The sequence below is a fragment of the Pleurodeles waltl genome, chromosome 4_2 (assembly GCF_031143425.1).
Source record: "Pleurodeles waltl isolate 20211129_DDA chromosome 4_2, aPleWal1.hap1.20221129, whole genome shotgun sequence".
NCBI classification, from domain to species: Eukaryota; Metazoa; Chordata; class Amphibia; order Caudata; family Salamandridae; genus Pleurodeles; species Pleurodeles waltl.
The window spans coordinates 696102841-696120491 of NC_090443.1; the positions used below are offsets into that span (position 1 = coordinate 696102841).

Consider the following 17651-nt stretch of genomic DNA (forward strand, 5'->3'; position numbering starts at 1 on the left):
ATTTTATCAACGCAAAGATATTGAACATTAGAACAAAGCACGACGTCAACATGAAACAACTTTAGCAGAGTAACATGACCACGTTATTCAACAAAGCAAGAATTCAGTTATTTGTCTATTTGCATCCGGCTTTAGTGAACTCCTTAACTAACCTTGAATTAGCATCAGCATGTTGGGCTTCATGCAAAACAATTTAGCAACACAAATTTGGAAAACATCTAGCTATGGCCTCTATCAAAATAGCAGTTGGTACCTAGAAAGAAAAGGCAAACAGACAATTACAATTTCATCAACAGATAGTTACCCATTCGAATGGGGCGGCATACAGAGTCAGTCTTCGTCCTCAGGACATCAGTCGTTTCGCCATCAGCCAGGATAAGCATCAAAGTCTCAGAAAGGTATGGCAAAAGGCTCTTCCCTCATAAGGAGGAGAAGTAAGTATCGGGCGAGGCAGGAAAGTGAGAATGGTTTAAAGTATCAAACAGCAAAGTCTTAAGGCAGAATATCAGCGTAACAGATAGAGTGTCCCTCTAATGGCTGATTTTTCCTAGTGTCACGTTGTTATATTGAAACATGTAGGACAAGTCCCTAATTTCCAATTGGGCAATATTTAGTGCATCGTTATCTCTGTCCAATGATCCATCACACACCTTACTAGAATTTTCACCTAAGACAGTTCTCACGCAGTTTATTGGCTCCTGTGATTGATGTCTTCAACGGGTAGAATGTCAGGTAAGAAAAGTTACACTTGTCGCTACAGTCAGTAGTTCCATTGTCCTCTCCTAGCACAGGCGACCTTGCACCTGTTGCGAATTACACTGTTGCATTCAGCAAGAATGTCTCCTTGAGCAAGTCGGGTCTCATGAGATAGAATTTACTTCGGTTACGCACATCTCTAGCTTCTGGAAAAGTACAGCTTCGTGTCCTTCAGGAAGACAGCACATTGCACGTTAGAAAAACACACTTAATATGAGACCAGGCAGCTAGGCCCAGACCCTTGCTAACTAAGGCCTAGTGATTACTATAGCAAAACCTTAACACATAGCTCTTAATGCTAATACAGAATCATACATTAGTACATTATTAACTCATTAGTTCCATTAATCATCGTATACAGTGGTGACCACTCCCAGTGGGCACATTTCAAACGTGTGCACTAGTACCACATTAATGCATTTCTATGCAGCTTCATTATACATTATTTGCAAGAATTTCATGTTAATATTGATTATAAAAGTCACACTCCAAGAGGAGTATACCTTGGCATTTTCTGGGCTTGACTAACAATTTGCACAGGAGTCATTGAATTAGGTGTAGACTCAACCTGAACCATCATTGGTTTCTGGTAAATCTGTGGTATCTGTGATGGTAGCACCGCTGGTACTGTCATGCTCGGTGCAGAACTTACAATAGGAACTGTAGAATAAACTATAGGTGGTGCTGCAGTCTGAATTACAGAAGGCTGAGTAACTTTAATAGCTGGAATATTAGTTGTGACCTGTGCCTGGCTCTGTGTTACCACAACTGGAGGTGGTGCACTTGGGCTAATACTAGTACTTCAACCTGCTTCTGGTGCTGCATATGGTGGTAGATGATTTCTCAATAACTGTGTCATAAATTCATCATCATCTGAGTCACTCTCATAAGTCAGCAACTTCTGAGCTTCATCTGACTTCTACTCAATTTCTTCAAGTTCCTTATTTTTTCTTTGTATTTGGTCTAACACATTCCTCTTTCTCTTGCGTAACTGCAGCATACATTCCAAAACTCTGCAAAGTTTCTGTTCTCAAACATTTCTAATAATTGTTCCATCTTGCTTCTAGCAATGTTTTCTCAGCTTTTCTCATTCATCTTTCAAATTTTAATTTCTCTTGTTGTCTGGCCACTAACTCCCAAATAGCTAAAGCTTCAAATTGTGCTGGTCTTGGAAGGGGTTTAAATTTATAATGTACTCTTCTCAAATTCTCAAATTACAACTTCCAAGAGCAGAAAACCCTAAGCCCCCTTCGTTCTCTGCGATTTTGCACCATTGCTTTAACCAAATACATGCTGAAGGACCTTTTTCTTCAATTACAACATATGCGGGTGTACCTTCTGGCGGGACAATTTCTTCTAGTCTGACTGGAATTAAAGCATCTCTTCTTAATGCACTCTTTAACGCTTCTAAATTTTGAATGTTCACCTTTGAATTGACTCAAAACCACAAATTTAATTCAAAACAGGAAGTAATTCAATCCCAAAATCTTTTTCGCTTGCTACTCTTGACCAATAGCTGATTACATTTGTCCACCAATCCGTTCAAGGCTGCTTTTCACCAACCGACCAATCCCAGCGTGGACCCAATGATGTCACGCTCACATACAGCAGCTGACAAAGCCTCGCGGCTCGTCTTCCAAACTTGATTGACATGGAAACTAAATGTGAACTATTGTGAGCACTAAGGAAAAAATCAACAAACCTACTACAGGTAGGGGCTCAATCACTTTGGAAGCTCCACAGAATGTTTGACTGCGGCTATTAGCTCTGATAGCTACTCGTTCGACTTCAGCTTTCTCCCATGCGCAAGTATAATTCGACCTGCAAATTTCACCCTTGACTAATACCATATCCTCCTTGAGCTCTCAGAAATCACCAATATCTGTCAAACTAACATTACTTTAACACACATACTAGAAATACTATTTGTCAGCCATGCCCGATTGACCTAAAAGAGCAAACAAGTTACAACAACAACCAAGTGTCTCTTACAATTATACAATACTCTGGAGTCTTAAACTACGCAGGGTCCGTACATCAACAACCATGTGGACAATTTTTAGCACAAAGCTCCACAATCACTTGAAGTACAACGACTTCCCTACTCTCACTCTTTAGAGTACGAGCACTCCCTAATCAACTACATTGAAATACGCAAACACCCTATTTCTCTCACACATCAAAATTCACCTGAAATTTGCCAAAGCATTGCAAGCGCAAACCCTACTCAAAACTCAAACAATCACTGGGAACATACCTTATTCCATCTAAACAAGCATTGGCAAAATCAAATTTCACCTCAACAAGCACTGGCAAAACCAAATTTACAAAAAGCTAAATTTCAACAAACCCTGGCAAAACCAAATCTCTAAATTCTCTCATGTTGAAATAGAACCATCAAAACTAGGATGCTTCCCTCCTATTGAGACAAAACCATCAGATGATACCCCCTATTTAGACATAACCAGCCTCTGCTGCAACCAAGTTTTGTGGGTGTCAGACCTTATTTTCTTTTATATTATTATGATAAGGTGATACGTATAGGGCAAGTAATCTATTACCTTCAGAGATCGCCTTGGCCCCTTTGACTCAGACAATATGAACCAATAATCAAATATAACATCAAATAACCAATAGAATCAATTGGAGTCAGTAATTTAAACACACCATCACCTATGTGGCCATGAATCACCACACCAGTTTAGTTTAGTTTAAACATTTATTGCCCTTTATATTAACAATGCTAAGATCAAACAAATCATGTGCAAGAACGAATGATAAAAATACAGAAACATCACAGACTGTCCAAAACGCTTGAAGAATCTCAATCTAATTAAGAAATTTAACATTAAACATTCCAAAAGAACAATGCAGAATAGCAACAGAATCAAGTAAAACAGAGAAACAGCATACATTTAGTTTGTGCAGTTGAAACAAACAATATCAATTAATAAACAGTTGAATTTAAACATTAGATCACGCATCTCTAACCAGCACTCTAATTAGAAAAGCATGTGTGGGCTTCATGCAAAAAAGAAAAAAATAAGACGAAAATTAATTAATAAAACGTACCTATGACACTAACCAAAATAAGCGGTTGGATTCTCTAAGGAGAAAACCTGCAAAGAAAAACACAAAGGCACATTGGTTATACCTCTCCTAAATGGATGAGCAATCAGTAGAAACTTCATCAGCAGAGCTCAGGAACATCAGGTCTTCAGAGAACAGCATCAGGACTTTAGAGGGAAACAGTTCAATATAGCTGGACCTAATATATCTGAACTGTAACAGTCATATGCAAAGACAGAAACACATCTAGCTCAGAATAAAACTGGAACAGAACTAATTACATCATCTATAATATTGCTATATTAAAGTCCCTAAAATTACTAACTAAGCTTCGATTGGACATGACTATGGGGTGGTTTCGTTTGCAGCCAATGAACATCATCTGCGCATAATATGTATCTATTCACATTTTCTGCAGCCTTGATTGGATTATGCTTTCACTCCTCTCCTGACATCAGCTTCCCTACAAAAATGACATTTAAAACTACGTGAAAACATTACATGAGCTTCCTGCCGTAAATAAAACTGGAACAAAACAACACATGTTACATGAAAAACATAAGCACTCAAGCTCATTGTTAAAATAACAGTTTTATCTCAATTAAGTGTGTGACACTAGCAGTGAAATCTAGACAGACATTTCCACTGTGCAAGTCACACAGGATGTTTGAAGCAACATTATTTTGCAGAGTTAATATTCTTTTAAACATCATCCCTCTGGAAAATTACTAAAACTTGAGGCCTTTAAACTAGTGCTAAGCATGAAGAATAAAACATTTCATAATAAATTTAAACCATAAATCTTTTAGTACATGTTAACAATCATCTGGTCAGTATATTTAGTTATGTTCAAACAAAATACATTTCCATTAGTCATTATTTAATTTCATGTCAAACTTCATTGTGGCTGACACCAGAGTGATCACATTTCCCAAAACACTTGTTTTTCAGTTAGGCCTTTTAATAAGCGTTATTTTACATGATGTTTTAGTGACACATTTTTATTAGTAATGTTTACACTCCAACACTGTAAACACAAACGCAGACCTCCATGTACTTTATATAAACCCAACAACCTCTCAAACATGGAATTCCAGTCTAAGGGCATAACTCACAGTGGTTCTTTGTACTCAATTGGTCTACGGAATTGCTCCTGTCACCCTCTATATGAAGCGACTGTGTACCCTGGATACCACAACTGTGTCGATTGGTTACCCCCTCTGTGTGAGGGCACTGGCAGAGTGTATGGCCTCATTAGTCGCATGCATCAGCTCCAAAGAAGGCAGATAGGGAGAGTGAATATACTTTGACACTCAGTGCTCACTTTTCCAAATGTGGACACATACTTAAATAGGCGAAATGCTGACACTCAAGATGGCTGACAAACCAATTATCAAATGACTATTCGCCAAACTGTGAATGACACTTTCGACAAATCAGTGGCTGAAGGGGGCAGGTTAGGTGCCTCATTCTATGTATGCAGTTATGTGGGTTGATCCAAAATGTGAATGACACCTCCAGCAAACAATGGCAGAAGGTGGCTGACCCAAATCTCCACTTTCTGTAATAAGTATTTTCTTAATTACATTGTTTTTCCCAGAAAATTAAAATTTTCAAGCCAGGCTTGAAAACAAGGGCAAAAGCAACAACCTTTTTGAGGCTCAAAACTTCAAGGTCCACTGTAAAATCTTCTTCACACGAAGTAATGAATGTTTATACTGTTTGCTATTACTGTAGGCTGTCCTACAGGGAGATCCTCAGCTTTCCATAACTCACCCCACCCTATCAACTTGAGTACTCGTTCTCTGGCACCAGTGGTGCTAGAGATGGTCCGTGTGGCAGTGTGAAATACAAAGGGGATACTTGCAAACAAACTATCAGAGGAAATCAATTTCATTTTGCAAAGGTAGCTCCCATTCCACTGTCTAACTTAATACAGTAAGTATTAATTTCCTTATTACAAGTCGGTAGTGATGTCAGGAGCTGACTATGATTTGAAAATTAGGTATGATTTTCATATAGCCATTGCAAATTGCTAAAAGCTTTAAGTAAATGTAAAATATGTGTAAACCAGTATGCGCATGACAATAATGATTCGCTTTTTTGCATACCAATTCTACCATTTCTAAGTACTTTAATTTACAGGTCTATCACCCAATTTTTTTTGTTACTCAAGTTATGAACTTCGGAAGGATGGAAGTTTGAATTGCCATGTCAAGTTTCATACCTATTATCTGCAGAGCGTTAAGCCAGAAGTGATTTGTTCCCTAATCTACCTTGAATCATGATAATGTTTTTTTCCAATAGGTGCTGATATTGCTAAGAATGATGGCATCTACTCAAAGTATTTCACAAATTTCAATGGGAGTGGCAGATACAGCTTAAAAGTGCGTGTTCAGGGGAAGGATAAGATCACCAAACTTGGACTTCGAATGCAAAGAAGTCATTCTTTGTATATACCTGGATATGTGGAAAATGGTAAGAACCAACATTGCACTAAAATGGAAGACGTTTGGGACAAGTGGTGAAATGATGAGGCAAATTACCCCATCATAGGGCATTCATTTTCTTTATTTTTAGACTGAGCCCCGCTCATGGCTAAATAAAGTTGGCTTTCAACTGGAAGATAAAGATCCGAAGTAGGAGCAAGTGCCATCTTTTGTTGTGTCCCTGCGACTCCCACCCACATTTTGCAGCCCAAAGAAAACATTTCCAATCTGTCATGCAGATGAAGTAGGAAGTTTTAAAAAAATTATCCTTAGGATTTGGCCTGGCTCTTGCTCTTTGAGAGGATCAGCAGCCAGGCACATTTGGACAGCACAAAAGCAAATTTGAATGTACGCCACTCTAAAAATGATACAATACCAGAGCGCACCTTTAAACAGCCTACAGTGCAAACAGAGTCGGAGTGTTAGTCCACTGCACTATATCAATGACATAATGGAGACCTGCAACTTTCCTGCCTAGCCCAACTTGAGGTAACATGTCAATCTTCTAAGGCAGATCCCACTTTTTACCCTAGGCATCACAAGGCAGAGTCATGCAAGTCTGAGTGATGTATTTATGCTGTTTGGGCCATAGAACTTCTTCATGAATACCTGATTGTGCTTCCTTGGCTCCTCCAGGGCTGGGCATTCACCTTCTCTGGTATATTCCTGGTGTGCTGCAGGCTATGGGCTACTTTCTGAGATGGAAGGCTGCAGAGAGCCAACCATGAAAGATCCCATACCGCTCTCTGGCTTCAATCCGCTGCCGATGGGGCTTTTTTGAATATTTTTGTCAAGGCTGTTTTTGGTCTCCACTGCTACTGTTTGAGTCTTGGCATTTGCAAATGCAGCGCCACAGCATAGAAACAGATTTGTCCAAACAGATGTGCAAGTGTCAGTCAGCCTGTGGTGCTGCAGGGACCAGGGTTCCCTTTCAAACTAAGTGCAAAATAAACTGTGCTGCAGATAGAACAAACATTTGCAAAGCAATAGGTCTCACATTTTCTTGAGTCAGAGCTACTGGCATTGTAATTTCGTAACCAGACTTTTCTTGCCACATAAATTGGTCAACCCTACCCCATAATTTCATCTTTTCCTGCCATATATTTCCAGTGGCTCTGCATAAAACTAAAGCACTTGCATGTACTTTCTTCCTCTGTCTGCAGCAAAGAATGAAAATGTTGCTATTTAGCAGCGTTTAATTGGGCAAAGCTCAATTAAAGCACACTAACTTTGTGAGTACTGAAAGCAAATATGAGCTTACAAAATACACGATTTCCACTTAAAAACTATAGTCGAACCACTGAACACATTGGCCACACGGAAAATAAATATTTTTTAAAAGTTAATACCTGCGTATTAATACAGTTGTGTCTTTTAATATTTATGTTTAAGTGTTGTTTTACTGGTGTGTCCCATATGGTGTTTGGCTGCAATTTACACTGTTTGGGCGTGATTCACTCCACAAAGTTTTATAGCATCTGATAACATCGCTGCTGTCTACAGAGCAAGCCAGGCGGCCAGTCATTTACACTCTTTCATCTGGGTGATGCTGCCCTTTCATGAACACATGCTAATGTTTCTGCTCTGTGTTTTTGTTTTTCACGTTAAACGCCAGCTGTCTTTTTTACATTAATTTGCTGTATTTCACAGTGTTTACCAGGAAAGAGTGATTCATGTTGTTGTGTTCAGAAAAGTTTTCTACAACATGATAACATCCTGCTGTTTAAACTTCCAGCCTGGCAACTTCTTTATAGTTTTGAGTGGAAGGACATTTTCACATGTTAGAGTTCGCATTTCTAATAAATTATTCTTTATTTTGCCCACAGGAAAAAAGTGAGGCCGAAAAATAACTGATGGCATTTTAACAAAACTTGTTTGTGCCCTGCATCAGAACACACCGGCTCAAATTAAGAACTGCGAACATAATAAGTGTGCCTTTTTTAGATCCAGCTTTTACTCTACACAGAACGCTGATTTATTTTTCCTTGATAGCAAAACCATAAGCTTTATGTTTTTCGCTTTCAAGACCCACAATTCCTTTGTTATCATAAACGAACAGTAAGTTTTTCCTAGGTTCAGCTGTCACTCTACACCGCACGCTAATAACTGCTGCATATACTTTTACGAGTACTGAATACCAAAGTAGGCTAATTTGAAATTGCAAAGAAGCAAATTTTCCATTGTTTGTGTTGCGCTTTCGTTTTGGCTTTGTTATGACTTTCCCAAGTGTCTCTTTTGGTCATACTAAATGCAGCACTGTAAGCAAGAGATGAAGCTTGGAATTATTATAAGGCAGTGCAGAGGGTTAATATGGCTGCTGCAAAGGACGTACTGTAGGCAGATCACAGACTGCGTTCCATCTTCAAATGTTAAAATAACTCTGGTGATTAATGGTATTTCTGGAGAGAGAACATACTTTTCTCTAGTGGAAGCTTGAACTAATTATAAGGTAGCGCAGAAGGTTAATGTGCCTGCTGGGAGTGACATCAACTAGACAGAGCAGAACTAGCAACTAATGTAACAAGCTCACTCAAAAGGCGATATTTACGGGCTACTGACAAACAGCAGAAACTTCACTGGAAGGACAGATGCAGATTGTTTTTGTTAAAGCTCTTTTCCCCTTCTGAGGTGTTTCTGAAAGCGATTGAAACCAGGGGCCAGCTCAGCCCCTTCGCTCCTGATAGCCTGGGAGGATTTTGGTTTGTGCGCCGTTTCTAAGCAGTACCGTAGTACCCCCGTAATAAAAAAAAAAAAACATGAGGTGCTCAGAATGAAATATTCCAAAAACACAGGATGGTCAGCCCGTGACCTTAAAACCGAGGCTGTGGTAAGACAAAAAAGGGAATAAAAGAGAAATAAGTACAACACACACCAAAGACATCACAGTTTAACATAAGCGAGCCTATTGGCCACCATGAGCATCAGTGTGAAGAGACACAAAAGGAAAAAGAAGTTTGCTCGCAGTCAAACATATCGGCAAAAATGCAATTAGCCATGTAACATGGGCGATGGCCAAGGCAGTAACAAAACTGCCCTAAGGAGGGACAAACGTAAAGCATTTACCAACAAAAAGAAAGGATTTTTGAAAGGTCAGCCCATGAACTAGTGATAGTGATGGGCACGCAGTAGGCGTGGTTAAAAGCCCAGATACATAACAAAAGCTATGCTATGCTATGCTCAACCCAAAAAGGTCAAATCTTTTGCAGTCAGCATACTCAGGCGACTGCTATTAGGGATTGTTGGATTAACAGGGGGAACATCTGCTCTCTTACCAGTTGCTCTTATCCTGTGCATGCCACCGATGAATTTTGAAGGAAGGGTCTTTATGTGTGTTTTGTGCTTCAAAAGATGAGTGGGAAAGACAACAGGCATTTTCCCTATTGATTCAATAATGCTATTCAGCAGCAGTCCCTTATTGCTTATGTTTACTTTCTCACCCAATGTGAAGGTAAATGTGCAGCTGAAGCTTGGGATGCTATTGGCATATAATATTCCACAATTAGTTTTGGGAATGAAATACATGATGCATTTTTCAAAAAACCACTGTCACAATTGCAATAACCTGGCAGTTTGGATCCGACAGTAATGGCGCTTATAGTCACTCTTCTCTAGACCCACTAGTAATCATGTAAAGGATTTCTGCAGTATATCAGGGGAGAGGGGCCAAGAGAGAGAAAAAGAGACCCAGCATATTTTCAGCTTGCCAGATGTCCTGCCAATCTCAACCTATGTGATATCTAAAAAAAATAACTTTTTTTGATAACAGACGGATTAAAATTTGCTGTTCTACTATGTCACATGACATACCTCTGCATTACCCACTTTCCGGAGTTGCTCGGTTTCCTGGCAACACTATGAGTTCCCAGAGCTGAAAGAAACAAATAACATTAGGAAACAATGCATAGTATAACCTGAACGACATTATCTGTTCTAGTCTCTATTACTACTCTCAGCAGATTGGAAGTTAAATCAGAAATCTTTAACACACTTAGGGCCAGATGTAGCAAAGGGTTTTTCCCATTCTGTGTCAATGGGAAAATGTGTTTGTACATATGGCCCTTAGTTCATTATATGAAACACAATAGATAGACTTTAGTGTCATGCTTTTCTCCCGTGGTGAATGCAATCACTTCCTTGCCAATAGTCAAACTGTAATACCAGGTGTGAATCAAGTGAAGTAAAAAGTCTGTGCACAGAATTTGGAAGCCTAAGCATGGCTACCATACTGAGTTTGTAGTTCTAACAAGGCAATTCCAGTTTAAAGTCTGTTGAACTAAATGATTGGCTAAAGATATGTTATAGTACAACGCCAGAAAACTCCAGGATAGAGTTGATAGCACATAAACAGATGGCTCTAGTACACATTTCATAGGACAAAAACAAAAAGCTCTAATATAGATTTCATAGAGTTCATAGCTACAGTTGTATCTGGTATACTTGTTTGTATGCACAATCTTGCATCACTTTGATTGACGATGAAAAGAATCCGATTCCTGGGAAGAAGAGTTCCAGCAGCCACAGCTAGAAGATCAAATGCCTAGTAAGGAACACTGTAAAACACAACTTAGATTCAAAAGATCAAGTTGATTGCTGCCGCTGTAAGTCTAAAAAAAAGTCATACAGCGCTTTGAGAATTGTAGTTCATCTAAGTTATTATGGGGATCTTTACGACCCTGGTGGTTGGTGGTAAAGCGGCGGTAAGACCGCAAACAGGCCGGAAGAAAAAAAATTGAATTGTGACCATCATCCGCCACTTCACCATTCCGACCGCCATGGCGGTAAAGACCGCTGGGCTGGAGATTGCGGTCTCCAGCCTGGCGGTCGTCACTAGACCACCGACGGTATCAGGACCCTGCATACTGCCATGGATCTTGGGTGGTTGGGAACCGCCATGAGATCCATTATGGTAGGCACTATCAGTGCCAGGAAACTCCTTCCCTGGCACTGATAGGGGTCTCCCCCACCCCCGGTACCCCCACGAATCCTCCCCCCACAGCCTCAACCCCCCTGCCCCCCCCCAAAGGTGGCACAACCCCCCTCCCCACCCCGAACATGCACATATACACACCGCACACACCCCCAACATGCACATATACACACCCCTACACGCACACATACACCCCGACAACACATACCCGCACACATACAAACAGACATGCACACCGTCCGACCCGCACACATTTCCCATACACACAGCACCCCCGCACGCATTTCACTCGCCCCTCTAAACTCTCACACGCACACCCCCATGCACGCACACAACACACAACACCCCCCCACCCCCTTCCCTAATGGACAATCTACTTACCTTGTCCGTTGATCCTCCGGGAGGGGACGGGATACATGGGGGCAGCTCTGCCACCAGAACACCGTCACCAGAACACCGCCACACCGAATCATGGGACGTGATTCAGTGGGCGGTGTTCTGTTGACGTGGCAGTGGAGGTTGAGCAGCCTCCACTTTCCCGCCGTCCGCCAGTATGGCTGCTGGCGGCTTTCCGTATTAAAAAGGACGGCGGCCTGCCAGCGGTCATAATATGCGGCGCGGAAGACCGCCACCACTGGCGGTCTTCAGCACGGCGGTACCTCGGCGGTCTTGCGAAAAGACCGCCGAGGTCGTAATGACCCCCTATATGTTTTGAGTAGCTTAGGCATTGCTACCACAGAGCTTCAGTCGAGCAGGACCTGTGCTCAGTGCAATGAACACTTACATGCCCATGAAGTTCAGGGGTTTTTTCTCTTCGCTCACATGACATCCACAAAATCAGGGCAGACCATTCATTCTAACAGATACTCATATTGCAAAATCTAGCAGCTGAAAAAATACAATGCTGTGCCATAGAAACGTTGGAGGGGTTGGCAGATTCTGGATTGTTACATGGAGTAAGTGGGATGCTTGGGGTCTTTTCCTAGTATTTTACTCCCCATATAACTTCTTTGTCTCCCCTTGGCTTTCCTGTCTCAATTTGCTCCCTCTCATTCATTTCCCTTAGTATTGTGTACTGTGCCCTTTGCTCGACACCTCTCCCCGTCTTATTCCAGTGTCGATTGGTGTTCTTACCCAACAAAGTGTCTTTCCTCTCCATTTGTTTCACTTTGTGCCCTCATTTCCCTATTTACTTGTTTTCTACTCTGTAGTACTGTATGCAGCCTCAAGTGGGTCTATCCTCTCCTTCACCTGCTCCGCCACATCTTTCCTGTATCTCTGTACGTTCTGTCACTTTCTGACTTCTTTTATGTACCACCTTCCTCCTACTGCATGATTCTCTGCCTTTCTTGTTTAGCCAAGTGCCATCCTCCTCTCTCCAACTTCTCAGTCCCTGTCCACTCTTCCCTGCCTTTATTCTCTCTTCCCTCTCACCAACTTTCCATCCTCAATTTTCTGCCACTTCTCTCCTGTGCCACCTTTTGTCCTCTCTTACCTATCTCAACCCTCTCTAATATTAATATGTCAGATTCTGCCATCTCTTCTATATACTTTTAGATTTCTGTGCTTCTCAGCTATTTCACTGTGTAACTCTCTTGAGGTCTCCAGGTCTTGAGGTCTTTTATCATTATGTTCTTTCCTGGACTCTTCTCACTATGGCCCCTTTATCTTATAAATGTCTCATTCTTACTTTTTTCCTGTCTCTCCTTTCTTCTTTTTCTGCATGTCTCTCTAACCTTTCTTTGCTGTATATCTCCCATATTACTCTATACACTGTTTGCGGTGTCTCAATTTCTGGTGCCTACACAACTTAGAAGGCTCATGCGTGGTTAGCAAAACCAGAAAGTTGTCTGTGCCATTGAGAAAGTATACCGGGAATTGCACTGTTTGTCCTTTTAGTTTAAAAATAAAAAAGGGTTTTCCTGATCTTTCCAGGAGGAGGATAAAAGGAGCATGCTTATTCGCTAAACTCTCACCCTGCAACACAGGGTATGAATTTGTGCTGCACCACTTTCAAAGTTCACCAGATGGCACAGGCTTGAATGTACGTTTTCATTTTACAATGCAGAATTATGGGCCCAATTTACAGTTTTGCAGAGAGGGTAGTCCATTGCACCAGTGACGGCTTACCTTTTTTGCTATACTCTCAGTCCGCCGACCCGGTCTAGGGATGGGTGGACTGACAGTACGTCAGTGATGGAGCCTACTCTTTCAATGCGGCCAACAAACTCCTCCAACAGAGTACAGGTCATTGAAGGTTAGTCATCCAACTGTCTGTCCAATTTATATTGGGCAATCAGATGTTTTTTTTTACTGCTGTCAATGAGGGACAGTAAAAGTAAAAACAAAATCTCCCTTTCCATTGGAGAAAAAACTTGCGTGGAGCCATTAGATTTACATTATTCTAAAAAAAAATCCACTGTGGGGGTTTGTTTCTGAAAAAAAATTAAATGTCAAAAGTTTGATGTAAGCATCCATTACCAAAGACTGACTCACACCAAGCCTTTCACTGGCTTTGTATGAAACGGCGTGACAGCAATTCATACGAATACAAAGAGTCCACTGCCAGGTTGACTTTAAACTCTCAATGTGGTGGGCAGCATAAAGGCAAGGTGGCGGCCATAAAGTTCTCACTATCCGGACTGCCTTTAGTCCATCTGCCGAGCTCTAATTCGGATCCTATGACTGTCCCTCTGACGAAATCCCTGCCCTTCTTAAGTTCATCAATACCAAACTGCTGAATTTCCCTTCTAAAATCAGACGTTTTTCAAGGGAATGCCCCTTCATTTCTAAGACGAAACAGAACAAGTATTTATTTTCTATATAACTAACTGATAATGGCTGCTTGTGCCCCATTCAATATAACGTATGCTGCAGGTTCAGAATTATTTTTCTCAAGTAAAGTGTGAGTGAATTGCAAGATAGACCCACCTAATCAACGTTAAATAGGATTTTAAGTATGCTTGCTTTAATATCAGTTAGACTGAAATAGCTGGCATGAGGGGGCTGCTCCTTTAGCACTGGAGATGACAACTTAGGTGAAGAACCCTGCAGTGTGCTTGTCACAGTGAGCAGCTCACACTCTGCGCTGTTACTACTCTGCCTACCAGACGTCTCAGTCTACTCTTCTCAGTGGAAAGGCAGAATGGCTCACATGCAATTCTTCTTCACCCCACATTCTGTCTTACGTTGCTAGTGGTCTGCACCTTCAGTATCTGTGGAAACCACGAAACCTTGCGGCATCAGTCTCCCAAACATGGTCCAGGTTCATTGTGAACCTGTTGTGAAACTTAAACAACACCAACCATATGAAGTTTATGTCACGTCTTTATGTTTGATAGTCACAAACTTAGCAAAGTTCAAGAAAATGTGTAAAGTATATGCTAATGTATTCTGGTGGAAAACCTCTTGCTCAAAATCCTTTTTATTATAAAAAACTTCACTTCAGGACTAAGTTGGGTGAAAACCACACTTGTTACAAAATTACAAAAACAAATGTTTTGCAAACCCCTATTTATGACCAAGTTTGTTCAATAACATTTAAAATGAAGATTCACCCAGTGTTGGCCACAGTAATGAATGTCGTGGGTCTGATAGAAACCTCAGTTTTTGTGCTGTGTTGTGCTGTGCCTTTGCAAGTTAGCAGACTAGTGCTGGCCTAGTAAGTGAGCAGGGTTTTAGGACTGAAATATGAAACACATTTACAGTTTATATAGTGTCATCTTAAGGATTTCTGCAGGCCCTGGGCAAGGCACATTTTGGATGCCCCTGTTTGGAACAACTTTGAATTTTATTACCCATTTCCTGCTAAATGAAGGCCCATGATGCAAAACACAAACATTTATATGCCTTGCCCATGGCACACAAATCCTTAAAGTGACACCAGGTAGTGAAATAAAGAGTCAGAGGTAAAAGTAGGCAGAGAAGAGAGAGTGAGGTTAATAGAGAGAAATGGTGAAAAAGAGAAAGTTCACTTTTTAAGGGGCCCCTTTGAAAGTGGGGGTACTGGGCAATTGCCCACTTTGCTCATGCCTTAAAACCTCTCTAAAATTTATGGCGGAAGAGGGTCCCGTTTTACCTGATATAGTGTTTGAGTAAAGAAACACAACCTGGTTGTGGCCTTCGATAAATGATTTATTCTAGTTTCAATTATTATTAAACAAAATTCAACATCCTGGCCCTGATTATGAGTTGTGCAATACTGCTGGAGTCCAAACTCCGCATGTCATTTACTGTTGCTGTGATGAAACACCCTGCCATTACCACACAAGTTAAGCCCCTTTGGAATAGGAGATAACTGTTCAGACTGAATTGTAGCTTAGAATTCATCCCCTATTCTGAGGAGTTTTAATGGCCACATTTACCACCTGCTCTGAGTACGTGGTAAATGTGCGTGGGGTGGAGTGAAAGGAGGGGCTAGGCACACTAAGGGAGGGAAGGGGTCATCAACTGCAGTGGGACCTCCACCTTGCTCGAGAAAATGGTCGGGCAGAGCCAGGCTGCAAAGCCTAGCTGCTCTTGCAATTGAAGCCTCAAAAATTTGTATTGGTTGGATTTTCTGGATGGGAAAAGTAGGTGCAGTGTTCCTACACCAAGTTGCTGGGACCAGATTAAGGGCATTGAACACAACTTTGGCCATCCGTAAGCCTCTGTCTGCTCCCTAGATATCCCTTGATTGGACTTTTACAAATCCCTTGTTTTCTAGTCCAAGCAAGACTCCCCACATTCTTCTGAAACTGCCCACGGGTCCAAACTTCTTCAGCCTCATTGTAATCAAGACACTAGTTTCGCGCTACAAGAGTTTATTTTACTGTTTGAATGGATGTTATCTCACTTATGTGCTTCACATGGTAAAGGACTTCGAACAGTTTCTTTTTATATTAAACTAAATTAAATTTCATTATTTCTTACTTTTGAAACTGCATGCCAACAAATGTTCTCCAAATATACTTTATCCTACCAAATACACTATACCTTGTATTTCGTTTAATAATGAACTGTAATTATGCATGAATCATTTACCCAAGGCCACTACTTACACCTTAACCGTGCTTTTGTACAATTTATAGCAGAAGGGGGCTCTTGAACAAGTGTACCTTGACAAGCTAACGACCACTGGCGGTGAACAGTGTATTAACTTTCGGGAGATAAGTGTTGTCTCCTGGAACAGAGGCCAGGAATCAATCCACTTCTGCCGATCATCTGACTGCCGCTAGTGTCGGACTGGCCTATAGGACAATCAGGCAGTGCCTGATGGGCTGGTCTGACAGGTCAGTGTTTGGGTCGGTTTTTGGCTGTTTGTGTGCCTGTTTTATGATCTTTGTTTTACTGCCTATTTCCCTGATCTTGCCACAAACACAAATGCATGCACTCTCCCCTACCTTGCAAAACATCTACACAGCGTTTCTGTCAATTCAACACTGCCCCGATTTGCAAACGTGGGCCACTTTTCTAGCTATTTAGGTCTCCAGTGAAGGTCACTTTTATGTGTGTGCCCTGGCCTGTTTTTTGTACCATTCCTACCCACACTGCCACACACTAGGAAAGCTCAGCAGCCCAGGGCATTGATTAGAAACTCTCTCATTATTGCGTGTACCGGAGGAAGCCCCGCAGGAAAGCAGAACCAAGTAATTGATGGGATGGGCTCCCCCTGCCCAAGAGCACTCACTACAGCCCTAGTCCCTAATGTACAGAACTTGCTAGGCTTGGCAGCATGCAGACAGTGCAGTCCCCGGGGTTGGCTCACACACAGTACCCAAACGTTTCATAAGGGAGAGTGCCTTTCAGACACCTGTTTTGCTCTGTGGATACATTCAAGAGAGAGGAACAGGCGATTCAGAAACTTGGTATAGGAAATCCATTGCTACGGCAAATAATTGACCTATAACTGAAAATGTGGCACAGTCCCTGTGCTGCTACACTCCAAGGGAGCGGCTTGTAGCCAATTCATCTGCCTAGACTAACAAGGGGAAACCAAGGATGGAAAATAGGGTCTGAGGGATGAGTTATACAACGGCGAAGAGGAATATACAAATATAGATACAGAGCCACTTTGAAAATCTGAAGAGAACTGAAAATGAAGGGTCACATCAGCTGGAAAACGCAAGTGCATTTAGGGACTGGTCACTACCCCCATAATCTTCCTACATTTAAGGCAAATGTATAACTGATCTGGCCTAGAGATCATAAGTTAAAATGGCAGGTCTGTTACTTGGGACTTCACGACCCTCTTTTAGAAAGATTGCCCGTCTCAAAACGTCAGTTAACTAGAAGACATTCCTGATAAGGACATGACGGGGGAATCCTTTACCCTCTACAAATTCAAATAAAATTGATCACTGCATTAAACCGTACATGCCACTCCCGTTATTTAATTGGGATACTCGCTTTTCCCCCCAATAGTGTTGATA

General features: G+C 41.4%; 1 protein-coding gene across 1 annotated transcript in view; it reads left to right on the forward strand.

Moving 5' to 3' along the window:
* LOC138293211 (calcium-activated chloride channel regulator 1-like) overlaps positions 1–17651 on the forward strand; it is a 704166-nt gene that overhangs the window by 673302 nt on the left and 13213 nt on the right. Inside the window, exon 12 of the mRNA XM_069232299.1 lies at positions 6133–6303. Coding sequence (XP_069088400.1) covers positions 6133–6303 — 171 coding nt within the window. The remainder of the gene's footprint in view (positions 1–6132; positions 6304–17651) is intronic.